General features: G+C 36.0%; 1 protein-coding gene across 1 annotated transcript in view; it reads right to left on the bottom strand.

Moving 5' to 3' along the window:
- unc-13 (protein unc13 homolog) overlaps window positions 1–15877 on the bottom strand; it is a 1156644-nt gene that overhangs the window by 911556 nt on the left and 229211 nt on the right. Inside the window, exon 8 of the mRNA XM_090416011.1 lies at window positions 14477–14810. Coding sequence (XP_090272137.1) covers window positions 14477–14810 — 334 coding nt within the window. The remainder of the gene's footprint in view (window positions 1–14476; window positions 14811–15877) is intronic.

The raw sequence follows: 15877 nt of genomic DNA, 5'->3' as shown, positions 1-15877 counted from the left end.
CATTTTTATTCTACTACTGAAGACTATCATCAATTCATTAATGGATGCAAACTCTTCATAGTTTCTGATGAACTCCATCGAATGAGATATCATTTTCACTATCTGGCAAATCCATGATTGAATACTTAAAACTACAGTGAGCAAAACAGTTTTAAATGGTACTGTTATTTATTTCTTGCCAATTATTGGCCAAACTGTACTGCCTTTAAAATATTGACCTTTGCACTGACATCCTAAGCAATTATCAACAATCAGTAAAATATATTCCTTTGTAATTCCATATCCCAACTCATTAGCCAATCCTTAAAAAATTCAGATGTCATTCACACATTTTCATTCATATGGTACTGAACTGGTAAACTCTCCAATTCTAATCCCTTTAATGCATCAAGGCCTGGCCCTTTTTTTCAATAACTAACAGCTTTCGTTTACTAGTTCCTGAGCTATTTGAACAGCATAATGCTGTTATGCAATCTATTGCTGTCCTTGATCAAAACAGTGTAGCATTTTATAGTATAGGGAGCCACACAGTGCGGTAGGATAAAATAGCCCTGTTGCATCAGCATTACAAATGTCATCAGCACTAAATTTTTGAAGAAAGATTACCTAATTTTTCTAACACTATGTGGGAGAGGTTACTTGCTGGCACAATTAAATTGCATTGTGACCCAAATAAATTAGGTAAATTCTTGTTATATTCTCATTTTGTTTTTAAAATGACTGCCTCAATTAACTGATAAACCAATTAACCAGAACTGACTGTAAATCACAATAACTTTTATTAAAATAGCTATATCCTTTTTCGGTTCATACCAAACCCTGAAGTATTTTGCAAGCAAATTATCAACACAAACAAAACTGATTTTGAAATAGAAAAAGGCAGCAAGGGTGTCAAAATGGCAGTCAAGCTTTCTAGTCTCTTACCAAAACCACTGGTTGCGACTTTTATGTAACCACGCTTCCATCTCTTTCTCATTCTGATGGTTCTATTGCACCATTATTCACAGAAAAAGTCAATATCCTTAATTCTTACTTTTCCTCAACTTCCTGCATAGATGACTATTTCCAGAAAAGTCATCCTACTAATCTAAACATACATGCAACAATGTTTCCTTTCACTTTTCACCAGAAAGCAATCAAAATAATTTTGTTCAAATTGAATATTAAAAAGTCTCCTGGTCCTAATAGCATTTCTCCAATTCTTCTGAATGTTTGTGCTCTTGTGTCTAGATGTTTAGTGAATCACAAGTGACTGCACTTGACATTTCTAAGGTGTCTGGAACCAAGAGTTATGATGGGGTTTGGAACCAAGGCTTATTACACAAGTTCCCATCATATTATGAGTATTTTGATTTCTGCAAGATAATTGCCAGTTTTCTGTCCTGATACATGTTCGGTGTGATGGTAGATGGATATTTATCCTTAATCTTTGAAACTGATTCTAGTATTTCACAAGGCTGTTCTTTGACCTTCTCTCTACTTTCATTATGTAAATTATTTTCTCCCATTTACTCTACATCCAGTTACTGTGTACTCCTTTTCAATTGACAAACCTTAAGCTATAGAAATTCTAGATTATCATCTTACACAACCCTAAAGTCTGATTCTCTAAGTCTTTTATTAATGACATGCTGATAACTCTTTTTAATTTCAATCTTTCAAAACTCAGTCCTGTCTCTTTTCTTTCAAATGAATCCTTTTCTTCCAGTATTACTTCTTTATGTGCCTTCCACTCCTGAAAAGTTGAAAACCTATAGTACCATATTATAATTGGTTGGCTAAGGATTTTTTTTTTTAAATTATAAAAAATAAACATTATTTTTTATAATTTCTTTGTATTTTTCATTTTTACCTGGTCTGGACATGCTGCTCTAGAGACCAAACATGGAACTTTTTTTTCAAGCTACTTCAGACCGCTGGTAAGCAGGTAGTAGTTTATTTGTGACTTATTTATGATAACACTCAAGTATCTGAACAAAATGGAATTTATCTTCTTCAGATAACTAATCTTTTCTTGGCATAAGCATATTACAAATATTGCCTTCTCAGCATCTAAAATATTAGTTTTTCCCCCTCCCTGCATAAGGCATTTGTTATCTTACCTCTGAACAGCTGTTAATACACCATAAATCAATCCAGCCATTGAATGCTACCTTCAACATTTAAGGTGCCGTCCCTAAGAGATCTTAAAAACATTGAACTAAGTACAGTAAAAAGCAGTACTTTAACACTACATAGCCACTATTCAGCAGAATTGGCACTGGTAATTCCCCAATGTCGTTTACCTTTTAAAACAAATGCAACAGCAATTCAGCACTCGTTCACAATTAAACTTCACAATCATGGCAAAAAAATATTTTCTTCAACTTTATTCATCCAACTATTGTCCTTTGAAACAGTCTTCCCTCTTAAGTATTTCCTGAGGAGTGCAATCTACAGTCTACAAATCCAAGATTATTATTATTATTGTACTGGCACCTCGATGCAGTCCGAAGACTCATTGCATGAAAATCAAACTTTCCACACAATCTCTCATACCTCTCCAACAGACAAACTGCTAATAACTGGTGCTAATAAGCTGGGTGGTTGGCCGAGTGGTTAGCGTATCTACTCTCCAGCCCCCCCCAAAAAAAAGCTGAGCGTTCGAATCCTGTCGTGGATATGGATGTTTGTGATTGTCTGAGAAAATAACAGCAGTGGTGGTAGTGGTTGGGGATAGATGCCATTCGTATAGATGATGATGGTAGCTGCAGTTTGTTAAAGTTAGTGGAGACCGAGAATTGTAGAGTAGGTGCCCTCCCTCAGTGAGTCTATGACTCCTTGGAGGTGTCACATGATAATAATAACTGACTCTGGCAACCCATTCCATTCATTCACACCCCTACTAACCACTTTTGCTCAACTTCCAGGTATGACTAAACCTGCATCAATCCTATAAAACCCTTTAAGTAACTTCAATATTTCTATCATATCCCCTCTTTTCCACATATCAACCAACTTCCACAGTCCACACACCCTCCATCTATCCTCATTGAGAATGTTCCACAGACCACTGCCCATCTTGGTTGCTCGCATCTCAATCCTCTGCACCACTTCCTCAACCCAAGAAACCAAAAGACCAGACTAAAACAGAATAATACAGATGTGGAGGAATCAAGGCCTTATAAAGAGGAATAACAATTTCCTTATCTCCACTTGTTAGTGTTAAACAAGTTTTCATCATCATCAAATTCCTGCCATGTACCCTCAAGGGGATGCACAGGATATGATAGTACTACATGAAAAATTAACATCATTGTTAACTTCCTATCTACAATTATCCTCCAAATCAGCCAGTTACTTGTCAAGACTCCAACATTATCATATCTTATATTTCTATCGTCTAATGCACTTTGTACTGTATCAATCCACCTATATCTTGGTCTTCCTCTGGGTCATTTTCCTGCCACCCTGGCAGAGAACACTTTTTTGCTAATCTTTCCTTGCCCTTTCTGTTTAAGTGACAGTACCACCTGAGATTAGCTCTGATATCGCATTCCTGGATGCTGACAATGTCAAGTTATTTCCTAATATCCTCGATTTTAATATGAGATTGCCATTCATGCCATCTGTTCACGCCTCTAATCTTTCTCAGGACTCTGATATCTGCTGTCTCTAGTCTTTGGTCAAGTGTTTTACTTCTGACCAAGCTCTCAGGTCCATAAGTTAAAACTAGTTTGAACACTGTCTTCTATAGCTAATTTAGTGTTCCGACTAATTTCTCTCTTATTCCATATGAATTTATTCAACTGACTTCCTATCATACCAGCTTTGTTGATTCTGTTGTCTATTTCCATATTTAATTTACCATCTTGACATTTTCAATGATTCTGCCTATTTTCATTGTCTTTGTCTTTTTATTGCTAACCTTCTAACCATATCTATTACAATAGTTATTCAATTTAGTCAGGGAATCTTGCAGACTTGTAGAGGATTTATTTAGAAGTATGACATCATCCGCATAAAGCAAAGAGCTGACATTAACATCTCCAATTTTGATATAAGGCTTAATACCACTCTCCTTCATAATGTGATCCATATAGATAATGAATAACAGAGGGGATAATGTACGTCCTTATCTGACAACAGATTTAACATTAAGCCATCTTCCTGTACTTCCTTCAGTTCTAACTGCTGACTTACAACTCAAATAAAGACTAATTATTGCTTGATATAATGCCCCATTGACACCATATAACTGTAGTATATTGAATAGCTTCTCCCTTGGCACCTTGTCATATGGCTTTTCTAAATCAACAAAACTTAAATACAGATGATTTGGATGGAATACCACCTGATTAAGGATGATGTCCGTTATGAAAATTATAAGCAGCAAGCTAGAATAATCACATCTGTTGTATGCAAAGCAAAGTCTGAGTATGAAAAGAAACTGGCTCTGTATGCTAAACAGAACCCACAACAATTCTATCAACATGCTGCAAGCAAAAGAAAGAGTGAATAGGAAAAAATAACTCTTCTAAATACAGATGGCGTGAGGGTTACAGATGCAGAAAAGGTTTTTCAATTAATGAGTGCACATTTTGTTAAAAGCTATCAAACTGGTGTACACAACATTGAGCTCACTGCTACCTCTTCACTGGATGAAGAATCTCATGTGTATGAGGATGAGGTATTAGAGCTGTTGCACAAACTGAATAAGAATTCAGCAATAGGAACTGATTGGATATCAGTATGTGTGCTAAAAGAGTGTTCAGCTGAACTGGTTATTCCTTTGATCAGATTGTTTAATATGAGTCTTAGAACAGGGAAGATTCTGCAGGAATGGAAACTATGTATGGTAATTCCATTGCAGGGTGTGCAAAGACCAATGTATCCAACTATCGACCAATAGTATGTCAGGAGTGGTGGTGAAGATTTTGGAAAAATTGGTTAGGGCTCGCATTCAGAAATGAGTTGATAGTCAATCTCTACTTTGCAATGAGCAACATGGGTTTACTAAGAGAAGGTCGTGTTTTAGCAACTTGCTCACATTTTATAACAATGTTACCATTGAACTAGACAAGGAGACTGGATAAACCATGATACTTTGGGATTTTGCTAAGGCTTTTGACAGAACACAGCATGGTAGACTGTTGCATAAAGTGGAGAATATGGTTTTGGATTATAAAATATAAGTATGGATAAGAGGATGGCTGACTGACAGATATATAAAAAAGTGATATATGGGGGATGTGAGTTTGCAAGATTTAAAGTATCCAGTATAAAGTATATTTAAAGTATCCAGTATAAAGTATATTTAAAGTATCCAGTGTATAAAGTATCCAGTATAAAATATACACCATAAATCAATCCAGCCATTGAATGCTACCTTTCAACATTTAAGGTGGCGTCCCTAAGAGATCTTAAAAACATTGAACTAAGTACAGTAAAAAGCAGTACTTCAACACTACACGGCCACTATTCAGCAGAATTGGCACTGATAATTCCCCAATCTCTTTTACCTTTTAAAACAAATGCAGCAGCAATTCAGCACTCGTTCACAATTAAACTTCACAATCATGGCTTTTGTGGACAAATCACTGACAAGGTCAGTGATTTGTCCACTGTTATTCAATCTGTATATTAATGATATTGGACATACAGCTATTTGTTGATGATGCAATGATAGGTAAGGTAAACAGGAAATTCTGCTGATATGCAGCACTTGCAGAATGATTTGAATTGTAGGCAAGGGAAAATGGATGTCAGTAAATGTAAAGTTATTCACTTTGGAGTGATTAGATATCCAATGTCATATCATATTGGTGGGATTATGCTAGAAGAAACTGATCAGGCTAAGGATCTTGGAGTGTTAGTAAATAAGAAGTTGAAGTTCAGAGGCCATGTAATAAAGATTCCAAATACAACTCAAAAGATTTTGTGTTGAGCCCATACACGATAGGTTGGTTGATCAACCTAAGGTACATTAGTACAGTGTATGGAGCGGGGGGGGGGGGGGTAATGGGTTAGGATAGTAGGTACTTGTTTGCATTTGATTTAAATGACTGTATATTGTATTCCTTAGGGAACACAATGGGAGGGGGAGACTGTTCCACAGTACAGCAGTTGCAGGAATGAAGGAGAAGGAAAAGAAACTTGTTCTGTGGGTTTCAAGGTGCACTGTGAATGGATGTTGAGCAGCAGCTGCAAGTGTTCTGACAAGCTTAATATTAAGTGAGGGGGGGGGAATATTGATGCTATTTCAGATAAGCATTTTCCATGGAAATATTTGTAGATTACACATATAGCAGAGACCAATCATCTGTGCAAAAGTGGGGGGAGTGAGTTGGTAAGAGATGGGTCATTTTTCAGTCTAATTACTCTCCTCTGTATTGAGTTAAGCATTTTGAGGGAGCTTTTAGGAGCCCCACTCCAAATGTGAGAAGCGTATTCGATAGCTGGGCAGATTTGTGATTTGTATAAGGTTAACAGCTGTTCAGAGGTGAAGTAACGTCTTGAGCAAAACAGAAATCCCAGTTTTTTAGAAATTGAAGATGCAATGTTTGTGATGTGTTTATGCCAGGAGAGACTTGATGTCAGGATAATTCCAAAAAGAGAAATCTCAAATTATCTGGAAATTTGGGTGTTGCCAAAATTAATACTGGGAGGAAGTGGTTCTTTTTTATGAGAAATAAGAAATTAGCATTGAAATTGACTAGGCTATCTGAACCCCATTTGAGGATGGCTTGAAGATCAGAATTGAGGGTGGTGGTGGTTGATGTTCTGTAGGTTGAGATGAGTTGTGTACAGTAAGGTTTATCAAATGAAAGGGAGGAGTGCAATGTGCTGTCATCTGCAAAACTGTGTATTGGGTTGGAGGTCAGCTGAAGTAGGTCATTGATATATATCAGGAAAAGGGTTGGTGAGAGGAGAATCTTGTGGAACCCTGGCATTAATTGAATGGTGAGAGGATCCACCACTACACATAGTGTGCATCAGAAAGAAAGCTAGGCAATCCAACTACAGAAGTCTTGAGACAGACCAAACGATGGCAGTTTGCTTATTAAGCACTTGTGCCAGACCCGTTCAAATGCCTTGGAGATATCAAGTGCAACCACTTGAGATTCGCCAAACTTCTTCATGGCATTTGTCCAAAGATGGGTGACATATGCGAGCAGATCTCCTGTTAATCGGCAGCAACAGAATCCATACTAGCAGTCGTTTATTAGGTGGGTACCTTCAAGGTAATGTAGAAGTTGGGAACTGATGATTTTTTCCATTACTTTAGACAGGACTGAGGTGAACAAGATAGGGCAGTAGTTGGATGGCAGTGACTTGTCAATCCTTCTTGGGAATGGGTTGAATACAGGCCAATTTCCAGGCTGTGGGATAGGTACCAGTGGAATAAGACAGTATATACACAGGCAACATAGGATAGGAGTCACTTCTGGTGACTCCTATCAAGACAACTGTAAGAATGCCACCAAGGTCAGAAGATTTTTTTGTGTCTAATTTGGACAGTATTTTTCTGATCTCTTTCTGGCAAAAGGATGGGCATTTGGAATGGTTTACCATTGTCAATTATGCATGCATTGGAGGCAAAGTGTGAGGCCAGGAGATTGGCTTTTTCTTTAGGTGATGATACAATATAGCCATCTGGGTATGATAGGAGTAAGAATGGTGTTGGGCAGAAGTTACAACTGATTGCTTTGGCAAGAGACCAAAAGGCTGCTGCTGCACAGGCTGCTAATTTCCTATTTTTTTTTTCTTTTTCCGAACTCTGTTTTGGAAGCATCGATTGTTTTTTTGCATCTATTTTGGGCTTTGGTATAAGTTCTAAAGGACGATGGAGTTCTTGATTTGTGCCATAACTGGCTGGTTTGGTTTCCATAACTCCTGGTTTCTGTTATGATTCTGATGGAGAGAGTGAAAAGGAGAGTGCTAAAAATGATATCATGATTATGGAATACTAATTATGAAGAATGATTGAGAATTTGTAGACTGCAGACACTAGCGAACAGGAGAAAGAGGGGTAATATGATTGAGACTTACAAACTTCTGAAAGAGTCATACAGGATTTCAACTGATGGAATTTTTAAATTTATTTAGTGTGGGGAAAGGACAAGAGGGTATCCTTGGAAGCTGAGAATGAATACTGCTAAGAATGGAGTGATGGCTAGCTTTTTCACTCATATGTTGGTGCATGATTGGAATGGATTGCCATTGGATGTTATGAGTGTAAGCAGTGTGAATGAATTCAAGAATAAGTATGATAGCTGGTGCGTGTAGTATGTGGCCTCCCTCGATGAGTCCCTGACTCCCTGGAGGTCTCTCTATCTTAATAATAATAATAATAATTAACAACTTTCTGCTCATTCATAGTATTAATATGCTACAGACTGAATCATGTCTGATGTATGGGATTGCCATAAAAGGGGGTACTTGATTAATATGTGGAATGATATGGTGTTCAGGGAAAAAGAAGAAAATAAGAGGCAATCCCAGGAAATTATATTGAGCAAAATGGTCAATGATAGATATGTAGGTTTTCAATATCATGTTAAGATTTAACAAAATGAAAAAGCCCAATTAAAGAATTAAATACAAGTTTAATGTTTCCAATATTTTGTATCTATTACACAGACACCATCTGGGATACAGTAAATTGTAACAATGTCTACAAAGAACACAAAACAGAAGTGGAAGATAAGATGGTGCCTCACTTAGGAGGAAAGGTGACAAAAATGCATTTGCAACCTATCCTTTTTCATATGTATGTTAAAATAACCACAATACCCTGTGAATTACACTGATTTTAAAAAGAGGTGAAAATTTTAACAAAAAAAAATCAGTTTATTTAGAAATCAAAAATATAATTAACACAAACATGAATATTCATTACATTTAATTTTAACAAAAATTAAAATTTATGAAAAAAAAATTATTTTATTTTATTTATTTATTATTTTTTTTGAAACCTGCTCAAGAAAGGAAATGTAATTCACATAAACTACCCACTGCATCTTAATTTTAGAAAACTGGAAAATTTTATGAAAATGGGAAAATGTTTCCTTCTTTCCGTTGGAGAAGCCTGTCACAACTTGGAGCAAATCTTGGTCTTAATGTGACACTGGAAGATGTAGCGGAGGTTATCCAATCTCATTCCAAAGACTCTAAGAAGAACAAATTGGAATGAGACTGGATAACCTCCTCTACATCTTCCATTGTCACTTTAAGGTTGAGATGTGCTCGAAACTCTACAGGCTTCTTCTTCTTCTTCTCTCTCTCTCTTTTTTTTTTTTTTTTTGGATGGGTTTGATCTTTTCAAAACTGGGCACAATTTGGGAACCTAAATACTTCCATGCAACTAACAATGATTTCTGGATCACATTCACACCCCAAAATTTGCCAGTCACATGAAAATATTCATATTTGTGATATCTGGTTACCCAATGGGCAGGTGATGCACAAAAGGGAGTCTGGTGAATTCCCACTGCAAAAGGACATCTTCCTAGTTGGAAGGGATGCCAACTGGCTTGGACTCTGGACAGACCAAAACCCCTGTGCTGAAGCTATGTTTAGCCTCCATAGCAGGTGTTTCTTCCCCTTCCCCCTGTTGCTTTACTCTGTAGTATGGGTGATACCTTTTGAATATATCACTGTAAGTAGTAAGAGTGATTCACTTGAAGGGCATGTACAACATACTTAGACTCAAAACCTCCTCCACTTCAAAGATGCATCAGTAAAAATGGTAGTGCCACAAGCTGGCTGCCAGATAGTACAAGGGCTGCCCTGTAAGCAACAAGTCAACAGATTTCAGCCAGCAAATGATCCTGTTGTCAAATACCATGCCAGGTTGTGTCTGGAGGGGAGGAGGTCAAGTCTGAGTAGTGATACTGTCAAGGCCACATTATAGCAAGGAGACAGGTCATCCTCAAGTTCATAATCAATAATTTAGCATACAATAAACAATGATAATGTCACTGTGATTAAAACAAACCATCCTCAAAAACCAGTTTCTGCAAAATAGACAAAATAAAACAAAATCAGACAAAACAAAACCTTACAAAACTTTTATATTCACCTACATCTGTGGCATAAAAGTCAACAAAACAACATACACCTTCATTTACAGACATCTAGACCAGACTTCCTTGACTGAAGCCCAAATTGCAGCTATATCAACCAGAGTCCACTTCAATCTCCAAATTACACACTTTATGATTTCTTTCACCACAAGGGTGGCACCTGTACCTCTGTAAGATCCAACACTACCTGCCACAGAATCCCTGCTTTTGACCACCTCTGGCTCAAGCTTTCTTGTCCCATTTTATAAAATTCTGACTTATTTGCCTTCCAACACATTAAGCTCAACCTTCTGCAATCCAGCTATACAAAAAATTGAAGTCATACTCCTATATGACAATGTCCACAATTCCAAATGGCTTTCCTTTTTCATTCCCACTAATCAAACTGGATGCAATTCAGAAGTTTTACTATGCACAATGAGCTAATAAAAATTCTATACCTACCAAACTAAATTCCCGATAACTCTCAATACTGTTGATTATTTTTTATCCTATTCTCTTTCTAGAAACACTGAGGGGTAATCTCTCTTCTTGCTAACTGATCACAATCTTGTGCAAAGCTTCCTCTCACACAAAACATTCTCCTTCTAACCTCCCTTGAGTCCCTTTGTGCACTACAAAGGCACAACGGAATGACCTCAAGAATTTCCACTCTCCTGACAGAAAAAAAAAAAAAAACTACTCTGAGCGAGTTGCAGAAATTATCCTCACCAGTATGTACACCTTCATTCACCATACTACCAAAATTTACTAAAAAATTCTCATCTACTTTCCAAGCCCTGATTCTAGTGGAAAAGCTTATGTGTCGATCATCCATAATGGTATTATTTAAGGAAATTAACAATGTATACTACATATTAATTAGAAAAACTTTTAGTATTTCAGCAAAGTCAAATTGCCTTTTTCAGCGAACAAAGAACAAATTGATATGTGCATGCAGGCACTACAGCAAAATGAAACAACAACAACAACAGTAAGTCTCAAGTCCTAAAACAGTGCCTCTTAGTGAGCTGGGTTGGGTCTTCTTCGTGGTTGGGCTGAAGTTCTCAGGATCAGTGCTTCCCAGATTTGAGGCAGTTTTATACAACTATATATATCGAGGTTAGGGTAATTCCCTAAGGCTAATGCTGATTCTAATAACATTCGCATTTATGCTTTTGCAGAGTAAAATGACCTTTTTTCCATAGTATCTTGTAACAGGTGTCCTAGTCAAGTAAGCAAGCCCTGAGTGATTGCAGTGTCACGTAATAATAATAACACAAACACCCAGATGTAATCTTGGTGTTTGTGTTAGAGAATTCTAATGTTGGCTGTCCTGCCTGTTTGGCCTTAATAGGATGGCTTGTAACTACATGAAACCTGGCAGACACCTGGAAAGTCTAGAGATTATGGCTTGTCTTTGGGGGAAGAAAAATAAGGGATGCTAATTTTTTATATGTTCTGTAAGTGGTTATAAAGTTGTATCTTTTTATAATTTTTGTCAGTTTTTCAGATGAATCCGAGATTATTATTATTATTATTACGTGACACCTCCAGGGAATCCAAGGACTCATCGTGGGAGGGCACACTGCTCTACCTCACTAAATACATCTCATCCTCTCCAATACTACTTAATTCTCCAACTACGACACTAATACAATCAACGCCATCTATCACCCATCCTCACCAAAAACAGTATTTTTTGTCTGTAAATTGCACATGTTCTGAAGGCCGATTTTGACTGTACGCAGGAAGAAAAACCAGAGTTTCTGGGAGGGAAACCCTGCTACCACCATATGAGATAGGCTAATTCACCTTCAACTAAAAAAGCCCATAAAAGGATTTCCCTCATCACGACGAGAATTGAACCCAGGTCTTTTCCAATCGATGGGCGCAATGCTCTGCTATTCTTTCAAATGCACTACAGCAGCTATATGGGATGGTAATAGATTTGGTGTAGCCTCTGTTCCGGAGGGTAAGGGGGAGGGTGCAGTTTTGGGATTTTAATATTCTTTGGATTTGATGGGGATTGTAGCCATTGGCTAAGAAGGTATTGTGAATGTGTTCAAGTTCAGTGGAGAGGGCATTATTATTAGAGCTAATCAGTTTAAACGTCATATCCTTCCATTTGGTCACTCTATGTCTCAGAAACAAATATGAAATATTCGACAAAATGGTAATGAAATATTTATTTCACTAGTTACACCTGATAAGCCTTTCACAATTTCTTCACTGTCTTCAATCATCATCATTATCTGCCTAAGGCAGGATGAGGCTGAAACTACAATAAACAGCGGCTTTCCAGTTGTGTGTAGATCAATCTAATGATCTACACACAAGTTATTTAAATTTCTATAGGAGTTCGAACTAATTATTGTCTTAATGTTTTCTAACCATTTCCTTCTTGATCATCTAGACAGTCTTCCCTTCTGCTTCTTCCATTTTTGAGAATATCTTTCAGTAGGTATTCTTTACAAATGTCCATACTTCAATAACAATTTTTCTATGATTCTTGCTATTACTGGAATAAGGCTGTTATAATTCTTCTCTGATATCCTGATTGGTTTTCATTTCAGTCCAAGCTGGTTTATTTATTTTCCTCAAACTTGTTTTCAAAGAATGTTGATTATCAAACAGAATGTTCTTCATTCTGTTTGATAATCCAAGTCTCTGTACCATAAATAACTGTGAGAAATACCATTAAGCTATATACTTTGATTTTAAGTTTTATGGATATTTCTTTAAGTACAGAAATCTGTACTTAAAGAAATATTTGTAAGTTTGGTAATAAGACACACCCCCAGATTTATTCTGTGTTTAATAGTTTCTTCATAATTTAACCTGCCTGTGAAATGTAATTATAAATTAACATTAATTAGTAATTACATTTTTTAACCTGTTCCAGTTTATTTCCTTCCACTTCTAATCTGTTTCCACCTATTGCCACTGTTTTGGTTATTAAAATTTATCTGCATTGCATATTCCTTGCTGTATATATGTAGGTCTTCAATCATATTCGTTAAGTTTCCCTTCCTGCCTCATCTTCCATTTTTCGTGTTAGATTCAATGGCCTATCATGGCCAAATAATTTGGTTTCTTTAAAACCTGATATGATGCGGTAGTTAATCCAAACTGCAATGTCTGAAATTTTTGAAATATCTACATGTCTTTTGGCTGGTTTGCCTGTTTTGTGGGTGAAAAACCTGAGTTTCTGGGAAGGGAAACCCTAACACCTCTGTATGAGACTGGCTAAGTCACCTTCAATTGAAAAGCCCTAATAATAGTTCTTTGTGTCCTAGATGGGATTTGAACTTGGGTCTTTCCAGATTAAGGATATTTTATATGGTAAGGGAAGGCATCCCTGCATGAGACCTCTCTCTCTCTCTGATGATATTTCAAAAGTTTCAAATGTTCCTAATTTTATTGTTGGTGTGGTATTTTTAAACTATTCAAGCATGATACCGAGTATTTGTTCCTCTTTTTTTGTTTTAATATTTCAAAAAAAATTATTTCTGCTTATTGAGCAACAACTGTTTATTAAAGCAACAATATTTAGATTTCGGTCACTTCCCCCAACATCACAGATAATTACAGTACAGTACAGTACAGTACAGGCTGCATCTATTGTGGATCTGCCTTTCAAATCTCATTTGCTCTTCCTCTAAATAGTGCTCAAAAGTTACTTTACTACTGCTTGTATAATTCTTATAAATAATTTAGATGTGTGACTTAATTAAGGTTATTGGGCTATAGTTTATGCATTCCTGAATATTTATGTATGGGAATTATTCTTCTCAATTTCCAGTCATTAGGAATTTCTCCAGAATGTAATGATACAAATACAGCAATCAGACAAATAAAAGCAAATAAAGTCGAAGGAAGATATAAAATATTGATAGTTCTAGAAGTATAGTTGAATAGCAGCACTAAAGAATACTTCACTGTTTCTTCTCCAAACTCCCAGAACTCTATTAGTATTTCATCTCTAATTAGTGATAGCAACATCGATTTCTAGCTAATACTTTTGGGATCTTATTTTTACCAATTTTTATTTCAGAATTTTCATTACGTCTGCAATCTCTTTAATGTCAACGACAGACAGTGACAAATGCAATTTTTTGTATTTACTAGCTACCTTCTGTACAAGGATAGAAGAAACTAACATATGACCTCTTCAGCATGCATGCATACATACATACATACACCCAAATGAGAATTTATAAATGACAAATTTTTCATAGAAAGAAGAGGCCTTCATAAATAATATCCTGAAAATAACATCATGTATCTCTTCCTAAAATCAAAACCATTTATGGTATTTTAATATGCCAAGGATATTTAATCAATGGAGAATGGCTTATAAATGAGCTAAAATTACAACTGGTAGAACTCTATACTCTTGAGTCTTAAATCATTAAACTGAAAGTTACCTTTCCAAAGTCTGTGGGTGAATTCGATCATTGGGTCTGCTGTTGTAATACAGAGGATCTGATTCTTCATTGCTATACCTTCTAACTACATCTGTATGATTGTAGTCTCTTTTTATCCTATCATTCACTACATCATTATCAAAAGAAACTTCTGGCTCATATGCACTCTCACGGTCTAGCTCTATTGGTGCATATTCTGAAGCCCTTCTGGTTAGTTCTGCAGCACCACCAAACTGAGATGCTGAACTATTTGGATGATGGGCTGAGGCACTTGGGTGTTGTCCTGTTGGATAGCTGACATCACTGGTATAGTCACTGTCTTCAGATACACCAGCTAATAAAAAAAATCATGCATAATTAAACAAATGCCTTCATTATGACTGTGATTTAATTTTAACAGATCCTTATAGAAGCATTCATAAATTTGAAAAAGATTCAGAAGTACTTTAAGTAATCATATATTCATAACGTAATAGAAAAAAATTTAACTCATACATTCATGACAAGTGGATAATTAGTTAATAAAAACATAAGCAATATTTATTTATTTTTTTTTTCTTTCTTTCTAGCACTCATCAATAAATGAGTGCTAGAAATGTTACTATTATAGAAATGTAGAGATTAAAGGCTTCAGTTTCGTGTATATATATATATATATATAAGATATTAAAATGGAGGACATTATGGATCCTTCTACATGTTATAGTAAATATACAAAGAAACAAAGGTTTCAAAATCTACTATAGAGCTTATTATTATTATCATTATCCCATGACCCCATGGAGTCAAAGACTCATCTAGGAGGTCCTTTTGTCATACACAAAGCTCATCGCAACGTGCCTTAAACACACTGAAATTTTCTGCAGACACCACACTCTCAGGTAAGGCATTCAAATTATTCACAACTCTGCATGCAAAAAACCTGCTTCTCACTCCCCTGCTCACAACCTCTTATACAGCTTCCAGGGATGTCCTCTGGTTCTCTCCTGATCTCCCACCATTTGCTGTAAAACCTCTCCAACATATATATAATATGCATACAATAAGTTCGGTAGTAAATAATAAGTATCTATTTGATTTAGAAGTTCTATCCATTATATATATCATGGGTGGAATATATATATATATTACACCAGTGAAAAATTGCAGACCTATCATACATTGATATCATGGCTAAGAGTTAAATACTCCAGAAACTCTGCTCTGGAGACCAAATGGAACTTTTACACGTGATAGTATAAATAGAACAATGCAAGCAGCTAATAGAAGAAGCATTTGATTATTTTAAAAAAATTAAATTAAATTAAAAAAATAATTAGAATGAGACATTCTCATATCTTCAGTAAGGAGGGGAAGTCATTCCAATTCAGATTTGGAGGCAGCAAGGCTTGGTGTGCCGTT

Source organism: Typopeltis vanoorti, chromosome 3 (genome assembly GCF_054136105.1).
Source record: "Typopeltis vanoorti isolate ZY-2024b chromosome 3, IOZ_Tvanoo_1.0, whole genome shotgun sequence".
Classification (NCBI taxonomy): Eukaryota; Metazoa; Arthropoda; class Arachnida; order Uropygi; family Thelyphonidae; genus Typopeltis; species Typopeltis vanoorti.
The sequence above is the reverse complement of the archived record's forward strand: the minus strand, read 5'-3'. Positions and strand labels throughout refer to the sequence as shown.